Source organism: Thunnus albacares, chromosome 13, assembly GCF_914725855.1.
Source record: "Thunnus albacares chromosome 13, fThuAlb1.1, whole genome shotgun sequence".
NCBI lineage: Eukaryota > Metazoa > Chordata > Actinopteri > Scombriformes > Scombridae > Thunnus > Thunnus albacares.
In genome coordinates this window covers 31,069,318-31,092,693 of record NC_058118.1, presented here as the reverse complement: position 1 = coordinate 31,092,693, position 23,376 = coordinate 31,069,318, and the positions used below count along the sequence as shown (strand labels likewise).

The 23,376-nt window shown below is 44.5% G+C and overlaps 3 protein-coding genes across 4 annotated transcripts in view; all 3 read right to left on the bottom strand.

Moving 5' to 3' along the window:
- Positions 1–753: 753 nt before the first annotated feature.
- pcf11 (PCF11 cleavage and polyadenylation factor subunit) lies at positions 754–13,173 on the bottom strand. Of its 2 annotated transcripts, XM_044370038.1 has the most exons (18): positions 12,808–13,173; positions 9,499–9,624; positions 8,981–9,163; positions 7,825–8,049; positions 6,396–7,414; positions 6,092–6,266; positions 5,612–5,996; positions 5,352–5,495; positions 5,190–5,255; positions 3,578–4,851; positions 3,384–3,450; positions 3,114–3,239; positions 2,898–3,018; positions 2,589–2,772; positions 2,306–2,461; positions 2,112–2,204; positions 1,736–1,771; positions 754–1,646 (listed from the first exon to the last, which is right to left on the bottom strand). In XM_044370038.1, the coding sequence occupies exons 1-18, from the start codon at positions 13,030–13,032 to the stop codon at positions 1,389–1,391; spliced, it is 4,863 nt and encodes a 1,620-aa protein (XP_044225973.1). In that variant the 5' UTR covers positions 13,033–13,173; the 3' UTR covers positions 754–1,388. The 2 variants fall into 2 exon arrangements, with proteins under 2 accessions (XP_044225973.1, XP_044225974.1); XM_044370039.1 differs by lacking the exon at positions 5,190–5,255.
- Positions 13,174–17,350: 4,177 nt separating this feature from the next.
- LOC122995393 (flocculation protein FLO11-like) lies at positions 17,351–21,602 on the bottom strand. Its single transcript, XM_044370604.1, has 2 exons — positions 20,104–21,602; positions 17,351–20,065 (listed from the first exon to the last, which is right to left on the bottom strand). Exons 1-2 carry the CDS (start codon positions 20,245–20,247, stop codon positions 19,031–19,033), a joined length of 1,179 nt encoding a protein of 392 aa, XP_044226539.1. The 5' UTR covers positions 20,248–21,602; the 3' UTR covers positions 17,351–19,030.
- A 382-nt stretch (positions 21,603–21,984) lies between these two features.
- Positions 21,985–23,376, bottom strand: part of ncbp3 (nuclear cap binding subunit 3) — a 10,433-nt gene continuing 9,041 nt past the window's right edge. The window contains exon 13 of the mRNA XM_044371641.1: positions 21,985–22,346. Coding sequence (XP_044227576.1) covers positions 21,994–22,346 — 353 coding nt within the window. The 3' untranslated portion in view covers positions 21,985–21,993. The remainder of the gene's footprint in view (positions 22,347–23,376) is intronic.

Genomic DNA, 23,376 nt, shown 5'->3' with positions numbered 1-23,376 from the left:
ACCAACGTGAACTGTGTCCCAGTGATTAATAATAATAATAATAAACAGCCGTCTGTTACACATGAAGTCTCGTCCAAACATCAACTAACAATCATCTATCTGGAGGGAAAAGAGTGTTTCTAACAGATCAGTTACAGATGAAAGTCTGCAGCTCTTTAATGAAGCGTCTAAATGTTACAGGAGACTTTTGGAACATGAGCATGATCTGAAGTTTATTCAGTTGAACGTTTTACATCTTTTCTACTGGACTCAGTGGTTTATACTGACCTGCAGCCTGCTGGAAACATACTGGTGATGATGGTATTTACCCATCAAGTCACAGTTTGCATTCTGTACAAAGCTTTTTATATATATATTATATAATATTGAAGTTTTAGACCCAGACAGATGTTTTGACAGGACGACATGATGGTCGTCAGGACCTGGAAGACGCCTGCAGATCCTCCGATCCAGGACTGACAGAGAAGAACGTTATAGAGGACGCAGGACGGAAAAATCTGTCCTCAGGTTTTTATTCCTGAGAGATGCTTTTGTATAATCTTTAATTCTTTATTTCTAGTCTCTTCTTGTCAGTAGCTTTATATATATATATATACACACACACACACACATATATATATACATATACATATATATACATAATCTCTCTTGTTTCTGTTGTAATGTTGAGTTTGAGACAGAATGAATCATCCGTTGTGATGTTTATAAAATTAAAAGTCATATAAATAAATAAAAACCAACAGAAACAGGAAGTTTAAACCCACTGAACCTTTATTTAAAGATTTGGAACCTAAATGAACAATAAAACGGAGTCTTCAGACCGACAACAATCACCGTTCACACAAACAACAAAGTTTCAGACTCTTTTTATTGGAAACTCGAGAACCAAAGAAAAGAAAAAACAAACGAGAGGCGTCTTCGATCCTCCGTAGAAACGCTTCCTGAAGAGCAGACGGCGGTCTTCAGTCGTCCAATCAGATGATGCTTACCTGCGACTACCCGTCATCACATCGTTCAGATTCAACTATGTACAGACTGTAACAGGCGGCAAACAGCAGCTGTTGGATTCAATCACTGTTACACCAGAGATACAAAAAATACTTTAATTTATAAATTAAATCATTTACAGTTTGTTGTTGTTTTTTGTTTTTTTTTTACCCCAAAAAACAAAACATTTGTTTTTTTTTTCTGCAATAAACAATTTCAGTTTTTCATTCAGTTCACAAAAAAGCAGGAGACCTTGAAATGGTCGTTCAGAATCCAAATACAAAAATGTATTCAAGTGTACGATGCCGAGGCTCCGCCCCCGCACGCTAAAAACAAAAAAAAAAGTGACTTTTTCCTTCAAAAAAAAAAAAAAAAAAAACAGAAAAAGTGAAGCAGCGAGTTCACGGCGCTGCGTTTCCCTCCGACTGCAGCTCTGTTAAAACCTCCGGCTCCTCCTCTTTCTTCACGACAGGAAGCTCGTCGGCCTCACACTCCACTTCCTGTTTGACTGAGGCGGCGGCTGCAGCGGCGGCGGCGGCGACGACGTCACAGGAAGTCTTTTCTTCTTCTTCTTCTTCTTCAGTCTTGATGAAGGAGCTCAGCGGGTGGTCAGTCAGCAGCTTGTTGGGCGACGGCGTGACGTCGAGATACGACGACGTCTGAGGAAACAAAACGGCAGCGAGTCAAACGTCGCGCTTCACTGATCGGTTATTGATTCATTTATGAATATTATTGATCTGTTACTCACGTTTTTATAATCTTCAAAACAGGAAGGATGGAAGTTCTGAGCAGAGAAAACAAACATTTATTCTGAATTAATAACAAATATTCAACGTCACATTTTAAAAACATTCTGATTTATTTATGTCGTTGACGGAGGAGATGATTCGCTCTCAGACGTCACATGACTCTCGTGATAAGAAATAAACTCTTTTGTTGTTTTTTTTAAACTAAATGAGTCAAAAAATAATAAAAGATCAATAAACAGTGAAAATGAGGTTTAGCTGCAGCTCTTTCAGGAAGTTAAAGGATGAACTGACAGATTTCATGTGAACAGACGTTAAACGGCCTCCGTATCAGATCAGAGAACAGGAAGCTGCTCTGATCGGAGGAGTCGGTCGTACCTTGTCGTCGACCCGGACGGCGTCCTTCAGGAACCAGTCCTCCTCTTCCTCCACCCAGTACGTCTCAAACGGCTCCTGACAGATTTCACACGACTGCGGAGAAACAGAGACGGACGTCACGACTAGTAAAGTGACTGTTTGGTTTCTTTGTGGAGGTTTTTTTTTTTTTAAACTCGACAGCGTTTCTGTCTCACCTCGCCCACTTGGTCTTTGGTGGCTTTTACGATCTGGAACTCTTTCTCCTTCGCCGCCGCCTGATTCTTCTGAACTTCCTCCTCGTTCTCCTTCTCGAAGAACTGACTCTTCGCCCGCTCCTCCAGGTCGGCGATCTCCTCGAACTCGATCCAGTCCTGAAACACACGGAGCGGCGCGTTAGCGTTGTAGCCGCTACTTTATATACAGTTAGCTAGTTTAGCCCACTGGTTCCCAACCTAGGTGTGTGTGTGTGTGTGTGTGTGTGTGTGTGTGTGTTCTCACCGTCAGGGTGTAGTACCAGCGGCGGTGCGTGACCTTCTTGCTGGCGACCTTGCCGGCGTGGTTCTGTCTGAAGTGCCAGTCCAGGTGGTCGGCGTACATGTCGGTCTGAGCGGCGGTGAACCTCATACTGCACAGGCAGCACTGGTTCCCCGAGTACAGCTTCGTCACCACGCTCTCGTAACGCCTGCGACAAAATAACAACAACAACAACAACAGAGATCAGCTGACTGATCCGTCTCAACATGTGACCCTGACGAGGCTTCGTTAAAAGATGGCGGCTGTGAAGCGCCGGTGAAGAGAAGAACTCACTGTTTCATGTCGTCGATGGTGAAGCTGGTGAGGTCCGGGATGTTTTCCTCCTCCTCCATCTCCTGCTCCTCCTCTTCCTCCTCCTCCACCGCAGGAGGAGCTGCGGGAGGCGGCGAAGCTTCTGGAAAAAACAAACAAACAAACAAATAATGTAAATAAACAGCTTCGCCCGCCAGAGATTCGCCGTGATGACATCAGAGTCGTGGACTGACTGACCGTTGCCGGCGGCCGGCGCGGCGTCGGGCTGCGAGGGTTTGATGATGCCGTTGGAGATGAGTTTGGACAGCAGGTCGTTGACGTCGACCTGACCGAAGTGGTTCTCCGGGGGGGCGACCTGCGGAGCTGCAGGGACACGAAAACAACCAATCAGATCCCAGTTAGACACAAGACGTGTTTAAAAGTTTATTTACCGTCACGTTCATTCAAACAGATTCGCTGTCGTTTGTTTGTGTTTGTGTGTTTATTGAAGCGTGAGGATGATCTTACTCTGCTGTCTGAAAGGCACGGCGTTCTGAGGCAGGAAGGGCGTGTTGAGGTTCGGCATCATGTTCACCTGAAAACAACGACACGGGATTTAAAAAACAGACGATTCTTAATTAACAGGTGGCGGTTTAATAATAAGGTGCATCAGGTGTTTGGAGTGTTTGGAGTGTTTGGCGTGTTTGGCGTGTGGGGCTCACCGGCTGCTGCATGCTGACGGCGGGGGCTGCGGGGTTGTAGAAGGGGGCGGCGGCCGGCTGGTTGAACGGCGCCGGCTGCATGTTGAAGTTTCCTGCCGGCTGCAGGTTCGGCTGCACCGGGAACGCCATCGGCCCCGCGGGGAACTGAGGGTTCATGGGCTCCGGGAAACGCTGGGGGGCCATGTTGTAGTTCTGCTGGGGGGGGATGGGGTTGTCGTAGATGGGCGGGGCCATCGGCCTCATGGGGGGCTGCAGGTTGTGTTGAGGAGCGAACCTGGGGGGGCCCTGCTGGCCGGGGGGGCAGTCGTAGCGTGGGGGTCCTCCCTGATGGGGCCCGCCCGGCATGTCAAACCTGGGGCCCTCAAACCGCATCGGACCGGGGCCCTCAAACCGCATCGGGCCCATCTGGTTCGGAGGGTTTTCGAAGCGTATCGGCCGCTGCTGCTGGAAGCCCATCGGCCCAGATCCAGGACCAGGAGCCATGTTGTCAAAGTGTGGCGGTGCGTCAAAGCGCTGCATCGGGCCCTCAAAGTGCCCCGGTCCGGGCCCCTGACCCTGAAACCTTACGGGTGCCTGAGGGTGAGGCGGGCCGTCAAACCGGCCCATACCGTCTCCGCCCCTCATTGGACCATGTGACATGTGTCCGTCGAACCTCTCGGGTATGTTGTGATGAGGTGGTCCGCCACCGTCGAACCTGCCGGGACCCTGATTGTGAGGCCCCTCGAACCTGGACGGGTCGTCGTAGCGCCCGGGGCCGCCGCCTTCGTACCGGCCCGGAGGATGCGGTCTGGACGGGCCCATGTGTGCGGGCCCGTCGTAGCGGGTCGGGGGGTGGCCTCCGTCGTGAGGAGGAGTGTGTCCTGGAGAGTCGCTGTGCTGGCGGACGTTAGGCAGCGGACCTCCGCGGGCCGGCGCCTTGAGGATGGATTTGGGGGGAGGGGCGGGGTGAGGGTGAGGAGGGGGGGCGGCGTCCAGATTGAGCGGTCCGTCGTCCGAGTGCTCGCTGTTGGGGCTCTCGAAGCGAGGGACGGGACTGTCTGCGGAGTCTTTCTGGTGGAGCGGCGACAGGCGCTCACGCTCGAACCTCGGGACCGGCGCGTCCAGACCGGCCGGGCTCGGACACTTCCTGTGGACCACGGTGCCGGAGGGAGGGGGCCCCTCTGGTCTGCGGGGGTTGGGGTGTCTGGACTCGGCGTACCTCCGCGGAGCGTCGTAGCCGCTCTTCTGCTCCTCGCGCTGGCGCTCCGTCAGCGGCGAGTTCCACTCTCTCTCACCTGGAAACGAGATGAAACATGAAGAGACGCTCTGACGTCCTGCGACCGTTCAAACCTTAAAACTGGATCATTCACTCATGAGTTCAAGTGTTAAACTAAAGACTTTAACTAACTGTATCAACGTTAAACTACAGAGAAGGAATCTAAACATCAACTAAGGAGAAACTTTAATCGTCCTGAACTCGTCTCTCTAACTAGTTACTGACTACGTCTCCCATGATCCCTCTGAGGGGCTGACGACCAACTTTACTCTTCACTCATGAATCGTCCAGGTTGTTGTCGTGTGCACTGGACTCCTAATTAAATGTGTAAACTGTGATCTCTTAAGAGTCTCTAACCCTGCTGAAGTGTCACTGATCGAGACCCTGACACCCCGCAGCTCCAGAACCTGACCTCTGACCTCTCTGTGGATGAAGATAACAGATGACAGTTTGCCTTCAGAGATCAGTTGAAGTGAATTAACACATCGTCATGTTTTGCGTTCGGAGTGGCGGACTCACTCGACTCTCGGGGGTCGGCTCTCCTCCTGAAGCGAAGGCCCGGCAGAGATTTTAGCGTGGGGAACTCTTTCCCGTGGTTGTACTCCTCGATCATGGGGCCGAGCGGAGGCCGCGGCTCTTCACGCTCTTTACTCCGCCTCTCACCTGCGAGAGAAAGCAACCGACGTCAGTGACGCACCTTCACAGCTCCTCAGTTTGATTTAATCCTAACACCGAGAACCAGAAAACTTCCTGGAGTCTAGTAAAATAAGTCAGCTCACCTTGTCTGTCCCGTGGCGCCCGGTTGTATTTATGTGACGGCAGGTGTCCCGTGCTGCGGCCAGCGCCCGCCTTCTCGCCCTGCGCCACTTCTTCGCCTTCCTCCGGACTCTCCTCGCCCTCCCACTCCTCCCCGGCGGCTCGGTGGGTGACCTGCGTCTTCCTCAGCTTGGACTTGTGCTCGTAGTACGTCAGCGCCGCCTCGCCCATCCCGTCGCGGGGCGTGGCCAGCAGCGGCGGTTTCTTGGCGGGGAAGTCGTCGGAGTCGTCCCAGCTCTCCGAGCGCTGCTGCTTCTCCTCCTGATACTGGAAGAAATGTTTGATCTGGTGGGCCATGTTCAGGAAGTCCTCCTGGGAAATCTCGCCGCTCTCCAGACGTTTACTGGCCTGAAGAGAAAGAAAAAAAACACTTTTTACTTTAAAAACTATTAAAACTACCCGTGTAGATAAACACGAGGAGTCTCTGTACGTGTGTGACGTACCCTCCTGAGCAGGTCCTTCTTGGAGGCGGAGTTGAGGACGTCGGGTATCTGCAGGTTGGCGTCCACGCTGAGGCGGTGTTTCGGGGTTCGGGGGGTGGTGGGGCGCGTCGGGGTGCCGTACGGTTTGTGTCTCTGAGGTCCGGGTTTCACGTGAGAATCCTCCGACAGCTTGAGACTGAAGAAGAAGAAGAAGAACAGTTTGGTATTCATGTGTTTAACAGGAACAGCTGACTGAAGATCCAATCAGAAGCTTTTATTTATTATTTTTTATTGATAATAAAAATATGAAACATGTTGGACTCACTGTTTGTTCTCCTCCCAGCCGCTCCTCCAGCGGTGAGGAGCATCTTTGGTCTCCTTGCCGCCGCCGTCGTGGCTGCGTGGCGAGTGCGAGTCTCTGGACTCGGAGTGCCGGTCCTCCGCCGGCCTCTTTGATCTCCTGCTCTCCGATTGGTTCTTCTTGGGAGTGAGGCGGTCCTCTCGGCCGGGCTTCCCGTGCTGCGGCTCGTCTGCTCGGACCCTCCTGGGTTTGCCGGGTTTGTGAGACGGCGACGGGGACAAGGAGCTGCTCCTCGCTCTGCTCTTGGGCGACCTCCTGTCTTTCCTCTTCGGGGAGGTGGCGGGTGAGCGCGACCTGGACCGCGAGCGCGTGCGTTTCCTGGCGTGCGTCCGGGCGTTGCCGCCGGTCTTGAACTCGAGCTTCTCCACGGACTCCTCGCGGTCGTGTTTGGTCAGCGAGCCGTTCAGCAGCTTCGGTTTGTTGGAGCGCGGCGGGTCGGCGGCCCGCGCCGCCTCCTCTCTCTCCTTCTTGTCGTTGCATCGTTTCTTCTCCTTCAGCTCGTCGTCTTTGGCGTCTCCGGTCTTGTCCTGCGGGCGTTTCCTCAGCCGCGGGTCTTTCTTTGTGCTGTCGGCTGACTTCTGGCCCTCCGCCTCCGCGTGCTTGTTTTTACTCTGGAGGCTTTTCGGCATCGGAGACGGAGACTTTGACTTGGGCTTCTCCTCTAACACTTCCTTCCTCGGCATCCTGGCCTTGTCGGGCCGGACCGGTTTCTCCGGCAGCCGTTTCTCAGGTGTCGGCGCGGGACTTCCTGTTGTGGCGTTGCTATCTTTTTTCCCAGCAGGCTGTTCTTTGGGCTGGGGAGGAGCCGGGGGGCCGGAGCGGTTCAGACGCGGGTCTCTCGTGGACGGCTTGGTGTCGGTCTGAGTCTGAGGAGGGATCCAGGGTCGGACCACGGGAGCGGTTTGGGTGGTGGGTTTCGCCGCCGTAGTCGTCGCCGTCGGAGAGGAGACTGAGGTCGGTGTCGGTAGCGTGAAGCCGCCGGCCTGCAGGACGACATCAAAACAAACGTGAGGAGAGAAACAGACTGAGAGAAGCTAAAATAAGAATCCAGCAGAGTTACAGGTTCCTGTCAGTTAATACGAGTCAACAAGAGGAAGAAGCTGCTGCGCTGCGGCTTCCTGTGTGACTGTTGATCCAGTTTCACCGGACGCTCAACATCTAAACCGTAAGTTCAACGTTTTAGTTCTTGGTGAGGAAACTCTGCCAGTTAGAGAGCAGAAGACGTTGATCCAGGAAGCAGCAGGTATCATTTACACCCGCAGCTGGAGTTCAAATGTCCCAGAATCAGTAAAAACAAGCTGATTAAGATTAAGATTGTTTCTAAACGCAGTAAAACATCTCAAACACTGAACAACAGGAATCAAACATGTGGAGTCAGACTGTTTGTTCCTACCAGCTGTGCTTTGGTCTGCTCCAGTTCCAGCTCGATCTTCTTCTGCTGGAGCTCCAGAAGCTGCTTCTGTTTGGCCAGCAGCTGCTGGCGGATCAGCTGCTCCTGCGTCAGGCTGGACTGACTGACGGTGGTGGTGGTGGCGGCGGCGGCGGCCGGGGCCGGCGGGGGAGTGGGCGCCGGCGCTGGGGTGGAGGCGGGCCGCGGGGAGGGCGCCTCGGACTCAGACTGAAGACGTTTGTGAAGGTCACAAATATGAGGAGACGAGAGAATTTAAGTCAGAATACAAGTTTCATTGGAGACGTTCAGCAGAGTTCACTTCACTTATAGAAAACATGCTGGGATGCAGACTGTAAACGTTAGTTAATAACGTGAAGCAGCAACACGCCAGAGTTCACCTTCACAGAGACAATTTAATGACTCGATTATTACCTTTACAACAACAACCTGAAGCGTAGTGAACTTTCTGCACAGTGACAAACGAGAACAGCTGATCGGCTGACTCTCAACAGTCTGAACGACTTTAACAACACAGCAGAGAGTCTGTTAAAAAGAATAAAAAGGCTGCGGGTCATTTATCTTATCTAGCAGGTGGACGCTGTAACACACAGTCTACTGCAGCAAGAGACTTAACCCCCCCACACTGAATCTAGTCCTGAGATTCCCGCCACTATTTTCATTCCGATTCAGATTCTTGTACATGAAGACAAACAGTTGAGGCTTTAAATCCAGAGTTTATATTTGGTTCTGTGCGTCAACGTGTTATCACATGATTCCTGATGTTTCACTGTTGTTTCTTCCAGCTCTGCAGTGGAAAAGCTGACACACACACAGCAGGAACTTCCTCTTCTGTCACCACCTTCAGTAGTTTTAGAGCCGAGTCGGATTAAAGACAAACTGATTTTAGTTTCTACAACACGGAGGTTTAAAGCTGCTTCAAAACTGTTTATTATTTGTGTTTTTCATTGTATTTCTGTCTATGCTCGACGTCTTCACACACTTAAAGACCATTTAAATGAAGCGAATCTTCTTTAAAAACCAGATTAAACTCGTCTCGCTTCACCATCTCTGACTGACGCTCATTCAAACCTGCGGGAACATGAAGGCAACATGAACAGAATCGGTCTGGTTTTTTTGGTGTTTGCAGGCGCATACGCACCTGTTTTAAAAACTTGGGGTTGACGTGAATGCTGGCGTTGACGGTGGGCGGCAGCGGCTTGATGGGCCAGGCCGAGTCCACGGCGTTGACGCGCACGTCCAGCGCGTACAGCTTCTTCAGAGGGAACACTTCGTCCCACGTCGACCTTAACTTGAACAGACTCTTTCTAGTGTTTTCGTCCACCTACAAACAGAGGACATGACTTGGTCCAAAGCTACCAACAAAAAAAAAACCTATAAAAAATACATTCAGCAACATCACAGCAAAGCCTCAACAACTCTACATGTTAGCACGCTAGTCTGTCAAAGCACCAAACAGTATATGTGTGTGCATTTTCAAAATAAAAGCTTTAACCCACCCACCCACGTTTATTAGCAGAGCTACGTTATGCGTTAAGTACACAGGAGCAGAGTGCAGGAGACTACACGTAACAAAGCAAGCAAACACAAGGAGAGAAGTGGCAGCTATGACTCTTAACGGTTAAAAACAAGGCGGAACGGCAGCAAAGAGAACTGTACCTTTTCAAAGACACATAAAAATGAAGTGATTAGGTTTTTAGCAAACACTGCAAGGTACTCTCCTCCAACATTCTTCACTATGGAATCCACTAAGTACAAAACTGGAAGCTTCTCGGCAGATGGGGCCTGGAGCAATAGAGAACTCAACAAGTTTAGAAAACAACAGGGGTTAAAAGCAACATTTCAGAACAAAATGATCAGAACACAATGCCCCCCCCCCCCCCCACCACCTCACCACCCACTGTGTGCAAAATACACAAAAATCTGGAAAAAACAAAAGACAAAAAAATTTATAAAAATCTGTCAAGTGAGGAAAAATGAAGACTTGACATCCGACTGGAAAAAATATAAAAATAAAAATAAAAATGTGTCCAAAGTCCGAAAAACGTTTCTTCATTCTTGAATGAAAAAAATCCATCAAGTCTTTTCAAGCACAGTGAAGGTCTGATCACTGCTGCCGTCCTTCAAAATAAAACAAGAAAAACAAAAAACAAAACCCCCAAAAAACAAGAAGAAGTGGTCTTCAGTCGTAACAATCGATCAGTTCAGGAAGTTATTGATCGTCCTCCCGGTCAGGGAAGGAAAACGTGTCCATAAAAAAACAAAACAGGAAGTCCAGTCTTTACCTCCAAAGAGGGCGTGAACCGCTCTTTGTACGTTACCCTGACGACACGTCACGTCTTCACAACCCGGACAGTTTTATTCACTCACACTCTCAAACTTTTAGCCCTCAGAAGGGGTTTTTTTTTCTCCCTTCGGTAGTTAGAAACAGTGATGACCCGTTAGATCAGTAGGCGTCTAGTTAAAAGCAGCTGCAGACTGCGTGTTTACTGCTTCTGAACTGTGCAGCATCAGCTGACTTCATTCTGTTTGTACGTTCAGTCCCATCAGACTGAGCACATGTAAAACCAGAGTCATACCAATAAATTACACTGGGAAATAAAAAATGACAAAAAGCACATTTCACATTTTTTATTATAAACATTTGAACCATCCAATGACATTTCAGTTATTCAAGATTCACTAGTGAATGAATGCAGAGAAACCCTTTTTTCCTGGTCTATCAGGCAGCTTTTTTTTTGTTTCCGTCAAACACTGACCACAGAGTTAAAGTGCTGACTGCAAAAGCATTTGTATGGAGGCCTGAAGAGGCCTCGTCACTCTGTTCAACTGTCTTTATTAACAATAAACCAGAAAGAGAACAAGCAGCAGCAGCTTTTATAGTGACGGCTGCAAAAACCACAAGTCAGAATCCACCGTAACTCAACCCGCTCGTCAATAATGTCTCGTTAAATGACTCGTTAATGTGATCTGTTATTAATCAATGTCCAGCAGTGTCCACTCAGTCACTGACTCGTCTGCTTCAACACATAAAAACACTAATCATTAATCATTAATCAACAATATTCATTGTGAAACTAAAAGCTTGTTGTGGTTTTACTGGTTTGTTGCTTGTGGACTCTGGAACCATAAACGTCTCTTAAACATAATATATGAAAGATTTTAATGTTAAAACATCTATTAAAGTATTTATTCAATGTTTAGTTTTCTTTTGATTTTAAACCAAATAATTACAAACTTATTGTTGGAGTTGAACTAAACTTCCTGTTTTATAGTTTACACATAATAATAATAATAAGTTCATAAATCCACTGCTGGACGGTAACTTTACTACAGTATTTAAGTACAGTGTTGAGGTACTTGTACTTTACGTGAGTATTTCCATGTGATGCTACTTTCTACATTTCAGAGGGAAATATTGTACTTTCTACTCCACTACATTTATTTGACAGCTTTAGTTACTTTTCAGATGAAGATTTGACACAATGGATAATATAACAAGCTTTTAAAATACAACACATTGTTAAAGATGAAACCAGTGGTTTCCAACCTTTTTGTCTTTTGACGTCTTACAAAAAGCAGTGTGTAGTCGGGGTCACATTTCACATGTCTATGAGTTGTTAACAGCTCCACCAAATAGTGATTTTTCCCTCTAAACTTCTCACATGCTTTCATTTCAATAAATGTTCAAATGATCCAATATTTCAGCAAAAATCAAAGATTAGAGAAAAAGTCCAAAAACTGAAAACAGATTTGTGTATCAGAACTTTGTTTTTTCTTCTTTCCTCTCCCATTAATCATCTCACCACCCCTCAGATTTATCTGCTGACCCTTTGGAGGGGCCCGACCCCTAGGTTGGGAACCACTGGACTAAACTAGCTAACTGTATATAAAGTAGTGTAAACTAGCTCCACCTCCAGCAGCTACAACAGTAACATGCTGCTCTAACACTGATGCTTCACTATTAATAATCTAATGATGTCATATATAATAATATATCAGTCAGAGGGACCAAACCACTACTTTTACTGCAATACTTTAACTACATCAAGCTCATAATACTTATGTACTTTTACTGCAATACTTTAACTACATCAAGCTCATAATACTTATGTACTTTTACTTGTAATAGAGTATTTTTACATGTTGTATTAGTACTTTTACTGTAGTAAAGTATCAGAGTACTTCTTCCAGCTCTGTATAAATCAGACTGAAGCTGTTTAATAATGTTAATTAGTTAATAAGTTTTGATGTGGATGTGAGTGAATCATTAACTTTATGATAATATTTAAACACATCCTGCAGTGATTGGTTTTATGGTGGATTCAAATCACTGCATGTCTGCATATATTACATATTTTTAGATTATTTGAAAACATTTATCAAAAGTTTTTGTTTTCTTTGGCTTCCATTTGATTTTAAACCTGATAATCATCAACTTATTTATGGAGTTTTTTAAATTTTATGTCGTTTTCTTCTTCTTGAGAGACACATATTACTGTCTTGTTTAAACAGGAAGTATATAAATCCAGTGGTGAAGTTAAATGAAGTTAAATGAAGTTAAATGAAGTTAAATGAAGTTAAATGAAGTGGTGTAGCGGAGCTTTACGGTGGATTGTGACCGGCGTTGAGCCGCAGGCCGCTTTCAGTCAGCGGGGCGAGTTTCGACAGTTAAAACTGTTTTTGTTCAAAAAAGTAATCAATACGGTTTCTGAAGCAAACCAAGTTAATCAATATGTGAGCGATGTGTTCACTTTAATACACAATAAACGAGTTATAATAATAATAATAATAATAGTAGTAGGAATGCTACTGAGTGCTGCTAACCAGAACAATAACGAACTGTAAGAAAATAGTCGCTCGCTGACACACCGCCGGCCGCCATGTTCCGCCGCGGCCGGGGCCTACTAACACTACATACATCCACAGAAACATCTCAAAATGAAAATATTCTATATTTATAAAAACCTTGCTGATTTGTGCTTCAATAATTGCGACGATATCCTTGGCGAAGTCGAGGTTTTCCTCGGCCAGGATGGTCAGCATGTTGATGTGCGGCTTGCTGTTGTACGTCAGGTCTTCCAGGGAGGACTGGTACTCTCTGCAGGCGTCTTCCATCTTTGAGCCGAGCGACGAGGGGAAACCTACACCAGCCCTATCGATACCACAACCATTGATCAGCAGGCAGTCCATCAACTCATTTAGCGAACTGATTCGGCCGTGACTCGGTGGAAAAATAACGCCGGCTCGTGGTGTATTTATTTCGGCTGCCGCCTGTCGCTGTTCTCGGGTTCTGCTATCCACGACGAGAAGATGGCGACTGTAACTGGAGGCCGCATACGTCACACAACACAACTTATATCTCCGATGTCGTCAGCGCGCTCCCATTGGCTCGCTTCACGCCTCCCGGACCCGGGCTTTGATTCTCATTGGTCCGATAAAATAACAGCCACACCAAGCGGCCAATCAGAGTGAAGCAGTGTGATCTTATTATTACATAACGAAAGACATTCAAAAGATGATTACCCAACACAATAACACGAGGCCCAGCATGGCGCCTTCACACACTACTGTTAAAATAATATGGAAATATAAGAAAATATATGCTGAGCGAGTAAATATAAATTACAACGGGATGATGGCTACATATCAAACATGTGATGTATTAACATGCAGCCACATACACAAATTCAAACCTGCAATCCGCCTCCAGTGACTTCAAAGACGGGTTCACAATTTTTCAAGTGCGTCTTAAAATAAGAATCAGGAGCCGAAATGAACATTAAACATGTTTTTCTTTCTGTAATCATCAGAATCAGTTTTATTGGCGGATATGTGACGTAGTTTCTAGTTCATCCAATCAAACTTTATTTATGTTGCACCTTTAATACAGGTTAGTGTAATTAAAAAATATGAAAATGTTGTTAAATAAAATAGATTTAAAATAATAATGATGAAATAAAAACTACAAAAGATAAAAACAAAGAAATAAAAATGATAAGAGGAGAAAAATACAATTTTACATCACTAATACAATAAAGATAAATGATTAAAATAAAATAAATAATGTTTATAAATCATTCTTAATCAATATACTTACATTCAACAATGTTCAGGGAGACATACAGCTGAAACATAAATAGATACATAGATAAATACGTAAAACTGTAAACTGTAGACAAAGATACAAATAGTGCAAAAGGAGAGTAAATATTGAATAGATGATGTAATAAGTGTCTTTATATATATTCATACAGTATATACAGCCTGCTTAAATATATATATTTATCAGTGACTGTGATGGCGTGTGCGAGGAATCACTTCCTGCTTCTGTTGAAGGTGGACCAGATGTTTCCAGGTGTGACGGGTCTGCAGTGATTTAATCTGGATGATGTAATAAAACTCCTGAACGGATTAAGTCGCCTCGTTTAATTAAAGGACGAATCAAATCAAAACTTCCTGATCAGACTGTGTTTACAGTTTATTACAATACAAGCTCAACATTATACAACAAATTGATAAATAAAACTAATAATAAAAGTAGAAACATTCATTCATCAACTACAGAAAATCACCATGGTGACGGTGTTTTGTTTTATCCTGTTGACTCTTATTCATATTTCCAGATTATATGAAGATATGAAGAACAGTATAAAGTCGTTACATGTAGTTTCCATCACAGCAGTTCAACCAGAACATAAATATAATAATAACAGAGAAGAATTATAATTCAACAGTAACAGTTTGGAGCTTAAAGGTCTTTCTGTGTTCAGTTTAAATGGATTTAAATGGACGATATTTGTCTCCAAAACTGTAAAAAAAAAGAAAAAGAGAAAGTACCAACGTGGTCGAACACTGCAGAGACGAAGGTTACGTTAAATCTTGATGTTTTTAATGTTCATCCACCATCGTGATATAATGTCACACACACGTTATGTGAGTCTATTTTACCTTTTTATCTTAATATTCAGTGATCTGTGTTTCAGACAGTGAACGCCTCCATGTTTCCACCTGATGAAGGACATCAAGACATCGTCCCTCCGTCGCTGACAGAATCTGATATGTTGTTTTTTAAAGTGTTGTCAAGAAGTTTATGTGTGAAAAATGTTGTTTTCATTGATGCATTTTTATCTTTCAGTTGTAATAAGAACTGATCTGTTATAACAGCTGTTAAAGGCGGCAGCTCGTTTATTTATTTTTTCCAAACATGATGCATTTTCAAATTTTTGCCGCTTGGTTTGAATTTACTTTAAGAGAAAGAAAAGTGAAGCTCTAAATATTTGCTCCTCAGTCTGAGTCTGATGTTATTAATGAACAGACTCAAACTAACATGGCGTCGGTCCGTCTCTCAATACTGTCCCCCTTCTCTGCTCCGAGCTCATTGGTTCCTACTGAAGATCTTTAAAAACAGCTCACAAATATTTAATCTCCTAAAACAGCTGCTCAACAAACAAACAGGAGGAAATAGTGCATTTGTTGGGGACTATTTTCAGCGGCGGATGAATCCACGTTTGGTTTCTGGCAGCAGGACGGCGCCTCAGTCAATATTTTAACTTTTTATCACAGATTCATGACGTCATTCATCATCATGAAGCTCCTGCTCTGTTTTACATGTCGGTTGAAGCTCTGCCGTCACGTCTGACTGATAGATTGAAAGATATTAATTTGCTTTTTGGTCAGTTTGGTTCCTTGTTATGTCAAACAATAATTAAAATATATCAGAAATAATTGAGGATATTTTTACCTTTTCCCTTGCTCGCTTCAAAAAGACATCTTATAATCTCAGTATAATATACCTGGTTAAATAAAGGTTTAATATTAATACATTTTACACATAAACTGGTGTAAAACATTGCCAGACAGCTGCTCTCTACTGGGAGCTCAGATTTGAACAGATTTTGTCAGGTTTTTGTCTCCATGTTATGAGTAAATATGATAAGAATGATTTACTGACAGCCGGGATGTGTTAACCCCGTCGCTGGGAGCTCCGGCTGCCATGTAAGGCTCCAAACTAACCGCCTGGATATTATTAGACACAGTAATCAAACACCAGACTGGGAGCAGAATCTGACATCCAGTCCAACACCCAGCAGCTTCTAAACCTGCAGCCAGATCAGGATTGTTTCTGGGATTGTTGTTTCTATCGTATGGTGGCTTATTTATTTTCTTAGACTATATAAATGAATCTGTTTACAGGCCATCAAATCCATAAAGGAACCATCTTTGGCTGCAGCTACCAATCAAACATGAGCCTGAAACAGTTTTTTAAATGTGTTTGGAAGCGTGTTAAATCAGCTCAATAATAGATAAAAACATCCTTAAAATAAGTCAAACGCTGTAAATACAAACAGCCTTGTGTCTCCAGCTAAATGCTAACATCAGAATGCTAACACACTCACAGTGATAATGTTAGCATGTTGATGTTTAGCAGGTGCGTTTACAATGTACACTCTTGGTTTAGCTAATGTTAGCATGCTAACATCAGAATGCTAACACACTCACAGTGATAATGTTAGCATGTTGATGTTTAGCAGGTACGTTTACAATGTACACTGTTGGTTTAGCATGTTAGCATGCTAACATTAGCTAATTAGCAGTAAACACAAAGTACAGCTGAGGCTGATGGGAATGTCAGAGGTTTTGCAGGAACATAAACTAAAGTTTTGGACACATTTCTGAATTTGAACATTTTAATTAATACAGTTTATCTTGAGAGTAAAGAGTCAGTCTCATGGTAGCGCTAAAGGAGACGTCAGAGGATCATTATGATGTTCAGGACGTTTACTTTGAATATTTGAATATTTAGTTGAGATATTTCAGGCTGATGTGAAGCTGTCCACGTTTATGATGCTGACACGCCTAAAAAATAATAGAATAATAGGAGATTAGCGATATTAGACTATTTACTTAAAATACTGCCTTAATATTTGATGTAATATTGGACTATTTGACCATATTTCCTGTCAGTAACTGATTCTATTGTTTCTATCAGCAGATTTCCCAAACAAACAATCTTTAATGTGATTTGTTTTACTTTAAAATCATTTAGATATTTCCAGTTTGGACATGATAAAAAAAATGTAAAAATCATTAATCTTTTGTACATATATATATATATATATATGTATATATATATATATATGTAGTCGTTCCTATTCTGTGGATGTTCATTATAGATCTTTTGTCTCATTTAAGGATGTTTTCTTCTTGGTGGTTCAGCTCCTCTTCTGATTGGTTGTTGTTGTTGTTGTTGTTGTGAACTTGATGTCTGATGAAGGTCTGTGACTGTTTACTATCAAGACCGACTGTAACATGTGATAAAGTCATTTAGGATTTCTCCACCAGTTACATCCATAAAGTCAGAAACATTCCTGAACAATCTTTACGTTCTTAAAGTTTGTCCTGACGAGTTGAAGAACAGATGAATCATCAGTATGTTTGTTTTCATATAATATTGATATAAATATGAAATATCTCATTTATAATCAGAATGAAACTCAACAGACCAAAGTACAAAAACAGGAGATTCTTTATTTTCTGGCCTCCGACCAGTCAGACCAGTGAGATCCGACCAGTCAGGACGAACACGGCGGAGTCGCAGTAACATTTGAATCCAAGTTGAAGTCAAACTGTTGTGATATGTGAGACCAGGATCAGAGTTCACACCAGGCTGAGAACCAGACGGACCGACTGTTTGTTCCTCTCTAAGAGTCCGACCGATGCTGCGTTCGAGGCCCGATAGTAAAACTGATGTTTCACTGATTTAAACTCGGTCGTGCTGACGTATCGGTCGGACTCTCCTTCACAGTTTTTTTTTTTTTAATTCAAGACTTTTGCAGATTAGATCACAGACACAGAAAAAAAAAAGGAGGTTGTTTGAGAAATTTGCACAAAAACCAAACAGGAAGTTACACCTTTTTGTTTCTGTTGCTTCTGGCAGAGACGATGGAAAGACTTTCAAAGCTGTTTGATCCACGAAATCCACATCAGATTAATGACGTCATCAGCACTCATTGACAAATAAATACATTATAATCATCTCGTTGTGTCTTTTTTCTTTTGTACAGCGTGAAAAGGGTAAAACCATCATGGCCGCCACAGCGAGGAGACGAAACACAACAGATCACGAAGAAGCGATAAATTTACACATTTTTCACATCAAAACTTTCTGAAGTCTTTAAACTTTTCTGTCTGCTGTAAAGTAGATTTAGTCCTGTTCAGGAGGGAAAACAGAGAAATGAACAAACCTGACGAGGACACTTCCTGTTTTCAGTGATGTTTGTTGGCTGAAGACGTTTAAACTGATTTAACTGTTAATGCAAAAAAGTCTTAAATGTAAAAACGGAGTCAGGCTGTAAGAAACTTATTTCACAAGCTTTCAAAATTCAAAGTTGACTTTATTTTACAATCCGTCGTTTAGTGAGAAGGAATCTCCTCCAAGACACCGCTGAAGAAAACACTTAAACTTTCTTCTTCATGTGTTTCCTTGTGTTCAGCCGACCTGTTGCTCGTTACGTCGGCAATAAACTGAACTTTGATTGATCTGAAATGTATCAATTTACTCTAAAAATGGATCCGAATTTAAAAGAGTTGAATGATTCAGAGGTGACGAATCTGCAAAATTCAGGCCCAGCAGTGACGTCAGCTGATCGGACTGAGATCAAAACAACAACAACAACAACAACAATAACAACAATAACAAACAGCTCAGCCTGGTGTGTGTGTGTGTGTGTGTGTGTGTTTGTGGCCCCTCAAAAGATTGAATAAAAAAAAAATGAAAACACAAAATAAGATAAATCATGTGACCGACTGGTACAGACAGTAGGATGAACACAGTGTTTATGTCCACAGACAGACAGACGGACCTCGATGCTGCTCAATAACTGAAGCACAACAGGTGATTAAAAAAAAATGTAAGAAAAACGTCCCTCATGAAGGATTTTTAAATCAGTCACACTTCCTGCTTCCTGTTTCCTCTCATGTCAGAGTTTCAGCTGCTTCGGAGGAACACGAAGCCGAACGAGGAGAAGTCAGGAGACAAAGAGGAGGAGTTTTACTTCAGGAGGCAGCTTATCGATCATTTATTATCGATCATTTATTGATCCTCTTGTGTGTCTTTTTCCTTTTCTCCACCTTCCCCTCGCTGTCCGCGGAGAAGACGTCGTCACTGAACATCACAGCTCTGCTCTGATCAAAACGTGCTTAGTGCTGGGTAGAGGGGCTGAGGATTCTGGGTAGAGGAGCTGAGGATCGTGGGTAGAGGAGCTGAGGATCGTGGGTAGAGGAGCTGAGGATTCTGGGTAGAGGAGCTGAGGATCGTGGGTAGAGGGGCTGAGGATTCTGGGTAGAGGAGCTGAGGATCGTGGGTAGAGGAGCTGAGGATCGTGGGTAGAGGAGCTGAGGATTCTGGGTAGAGGAGCTGAGGATCGTGGGTAGAGGGGCTGAGGATTCTGGGTAGAGGAGCTGAGGATCGTGGGTAGAGGGGCTGAGGATTCTGGGTAGAGGAGCTGAGGATCGTGGGTAGAGGAGCTGAGGATCGTGGGTAGAGGAGCTGAGGATTCTGGGTAGAGGAGCTGAGGATCGTGGGTAGAGGAGCTGAGGATTCTGGGTAGAGGAGCTGAGGATCGTGGGTAGAGGAGCTGAGGATTCTGGGTAGAGGAGCTGAGGATCGTGGGTAGAGGGGCTGAGGATTCTGGGTAGAGGAGCTGAGGATTCTGGGTAGAGGAGCTGAGGATCGTGGGTAGAGGAGCTGAGGATTCTGGGTAGAGGAGCTGAGGATCGTGGGTAGAGGAGCTGAGGATTCTGGGTAGAGGAGCTGAGGATCGTGGGTAGAGGGGCTGAGGATTCTGGGTAGAGGAGCTGAGGATCGTGGGTAGAGGAGCTGAGGATCGTGGGTAGAGGAGCTGAGGATTCTGGGTAGAGGAGCTGAGGATCGTGGGTAGAGGGGCTGAGGATTCTGGGTAGAGGAGCTGAGGATCGTGGGTAGAGGAGCTGAGGATTCTGGGTAGAGGAGCTGAGGATCGTGGGTAGAGGGGCTGAGGATTCTGGGTAGAGGAGCTGAGGATCGTGGGTAGAGGGGTAGAGGAGCTGAGGATCGTGGGTAGAGGAGCTGAGGATCGTGGGTAGAGGAGCTGAGGATCGTGGGTAGAGGGGTAGAGGAGCTGAGGATCGTGGGTAGAGGGGTAGAGGAGCTGAGGATTGTGGGTAGAGGAGCTGAGGATCGTGGGTAGAGGGGTAGAGGAGCTGAGGATCGTGGGTAGAGGGGTAGAGGAGCTGAGGATCGTGGGTAGAGGAGCTGAGGATCGTGGGTAGAGGGGTAGAGGAGCTGAGGATCGTGGGTAGAGGGGTAGAGGAGCTGAGGATTGTGGGTAGGGGAGCTGGTCCCGTGGAGCTGAACAGGTTCCTCATGACGACGTCAACAGTCTGAGGGAAGAAAACTCAAAAACAAAAACGGAGTCACGAGCGGCCGACGGCGTCCAGTAGGAATGATTTACTGATGATGTAGAGCAGCAGCAGCTGGCCAGGTGAGAGGAGAGAGAGCGTGACGGGGTTTCAGTGGAGACGTGACGCTCTGTTACATCCTGACAGGAAACATCAGCACAGATATTTAACTTATCGACAGGAGCATGGACGGATTAGGAGGCCCCGGGGCCCTGAGCACAGACACCTACGACCCCCCAGACTCTCTTCAAATCACATTTACAGGTTCAAGCTGCAGATGAACTTCAGCATTTACTTCAAACGGTCCAAATATCTATTTATATTTATTTATGGGGCTGAAACTAACATTGTTTACTATTTTTCTCATTTGGTGCAGAGAATTTTAGCAAATTAATCAAAACTGTTCATCGATTATCAAAATAGTTGCAGCTGTAGTATTTTTTACAGTGTGCTGTAGTGTTAAATATTACAGCACACTGTAAAAAATGTTGGAGGAAACCAGAGACTGACTGTGTTTTAATGAGACTATGCTGCTGAAATATGAAGGAAATAAAACAAACAAGATATTTTCTGTAATTTCTGAACAGTTTTTTAACAAGTTTCCCAGAAAAAAGGAAAAACAGAAACGTGCTAAACCGACTAATTATTAATTTATTATTGGGATCTTTATTCTCTGCTGGTGTTGAACTGTTTGCTCATGTTTGTGTGTTCAGCTGCTGCCTAAATGACTCTTAATTAACAAATTAATTAAAGTGAAAACAACTGAACACTGAACTGTCTCCATGTTTCATCATGTGTCGGATCACATTTGTTTTTTATTTGGAAATAAAAAACAAAACTTGGATTGTTGGATGTTTTTGGCAGATAATTAATGTTTAAATGTGCATTAACTGATGTTTTGTAGTGAACATTAACTCTGACTCATCATCAGCTTTAAGCTGACGGGTTGAACTTGTTAACAAACATCCAGCAGTTACTTGTGGTGTTCCTCAGGGTTCTGTTCTTGATCCTTTATAGTTTCAATCTGGTTCAAGAAACTTGACATGATGTTTTTTTATCTGCTTGTTTTCAGCAGAACAGTCTGTAAAAAACATCTTTGTCATATTATCAGCTAATAGCAGCAGGATGAAACATGTTAAAGACGCTTTAAAGACTGAAATGTCGACTTCAAACAGAGACAATTACTTGTGGCGTTCCTCAGGGTTCTGTTCTTGATCCTTTATAGTTTCAATCTGGTTCAATCTGTTTGCTGCTGAGCAGGTAGTGTACAGCGGCTTTTTACAGCTTTGTCTCTCTGAAAACGACACTATGAGACGCTGAGAGTGAACCAGAACAGTAAAAGTTGCAGCAGAACAGATAAACAACGAGCTGAAACTCACTATAAAGCTCCGTAAAGCCGAGAGGAGCTGCAGAGTCTCTGTAGGTTCATCACTACGAACCACAACCAACACTGTTACTACACATAGATCAGACTGAGGAGGACGAAACATGTTAAAGACACTTTAAAGACTGAAATGTGGACTTCAAACAGAGACTGTGTGTCTGTGCTCGGTCGCCCTGCTCAGTAATCCATCCATGAACTGCAGATACACAAACAAAAGAAAACCCATCACTGGCCTCAGATCTGCTCCGTGTCTGTTTCAGACTGACGGACAGATGAGGAACTCCTCTCTTCTTCTTCTTCTTCTTCTTCTTCTCTCTGCTGCTTCACTCTCAGGCGTCTGATTCGTCGCTGCTGTCGCGGCTGATCTCGATCTGCAGCGACGGCAGGTTGTCCAGCCGACTCTTCTTCATCTTGTGGGTCAGACGCTCCTGTTTCTGTTTGATCATGGCGCCCCACATCTTCTGCAGCGTCGAGTCGTCTTCCTCCACCTCGTCCTCCTCGTCCTCCTCCGCTCCTTCCTTTCCGTCGCCCCGTCTCCTCCTGCTGCTGCTCTTGCTGCCGCCGCCTCCGCCGCCGTCGCCACCGGAGGAGAAAAGGCCCGACGACCGGCTGCTCGGTCTGCGGTCGTGACGTCCAGCGCCGCTGTCGCCATCGCCGGAGCCGAGTCTGCTCCACAGACCGCCTGCAGACACACGAGAACATGAGCTGCTGTAAGTTTATCAAATGTTGTTATTGTGAGTCACAACAAACACGTCTGGGATGAGAGAGAACAGACGACTTCCTGTTTGTGGATTTATTGGCCAGAACAACATTAACAATTCAGAGGCAAAGTTCAAAAACTCTATAAAAATGGCGCCAAATTTGGAGATTTTACCAAATAAACGAGGAGGTTCGACACCATATTTTGGGATTTGAGAGCTTTAACACATGAGATCAGATCAGATGATAATAATATATTTTAGAGGCTTTGTGCTACATTTGGGAATTTTAGTGTAATAACTAAATTTTATGATATTATTATACAGATGTAACACATTTAACAACTTTTAACAACAGTTTTTCCCCAAATTGGAGGATTTTTGAGTGCAGACCAGGTTCAGTTTTTATATTATTAGCTTATTGAGTAGTTGTGGCTAACATGTTAGCAAACAGTTGCTTATTTCCACATCCAGCAGCTATGGAGCAACATTATTGTCACATTGATAATGTCAATAATAACTTGTGGCGTTCCTCAGGGTTCTGTTCTTGATCCTTTATAGTTTTAATCTGGTTCAAGAAACTTGACATGATGTTTTTTGTTCACTTGTTTTCAGCAGAATAGTCTGTAAAAAGCATTTTTGTTATATCATCAGTTTATAAAGTAGTTGTGGCTAACATGTTAACAAACAGTTGTTTATTTAAACATCCAGCAGTTACGGAGCAACATTATCATTCATGTGGAGTCGTGTTTCTGTCCACCTGGTGAATGTGAGTCCAATATTCACTCTCTTTTAGCTTCTGTTTTTACTCTCTACCAACTCCTGAGGGAAATATCTGGCTCTTTAGCTGCTAAATGCTCCACTATGTTCACCAGCTAGTCTACAGCTAACTGTTAGCAGGTAGTGTTCAGCGGCTTTTTACAGCTTTTACTCTGAAAACGACGCTATAAGTTCCCCAAATTGGAGGATTTTTGAGGCACTTAAACACATTTTGAAAGTTGTTCAACAAATTCT

Excerpts from the sequence above, each read along its gene's own strand:
- pcf11 (XM_044370038.1), bottom strand. The coding sequence starts at position 13,032 with ATGGACTGCCTGCTGATCAATGGTTGTGGTATCGATAGGGCTGGTGTA. Across the intron at positions 8,050-8,980 it reads ACCCCAAGTTTTTAAAACAG|TCTGAGTCCGAGGCGCCCTC; the intron begins GTGCGTATGCGC and ends AAACGTCTTCAG. Across the intron at positions 1,772-2,111 it reads CCGTCCGGGTCGACGACAAG|AACTTCCATCCTTCCTGTTT; the intron begins GTACGACCGACT and ends TTCTCTGCTCAG.
- LOC122995393 (XM_044370604.1), bottom strand. The coding sequence starts at position 20,247 with ATGAGGAACCTGTTCAGCTCCACGGGACCAGCTCCCCTACCCACAATC. Across the intron at positions 20,066-20,103 it reads ACGATCCTCAGCTCCTCTAC|CCACGATCCTCAGCTCCTCT; the intron begins CCCTCTACCCAC and ends CTACCCCTCTAC.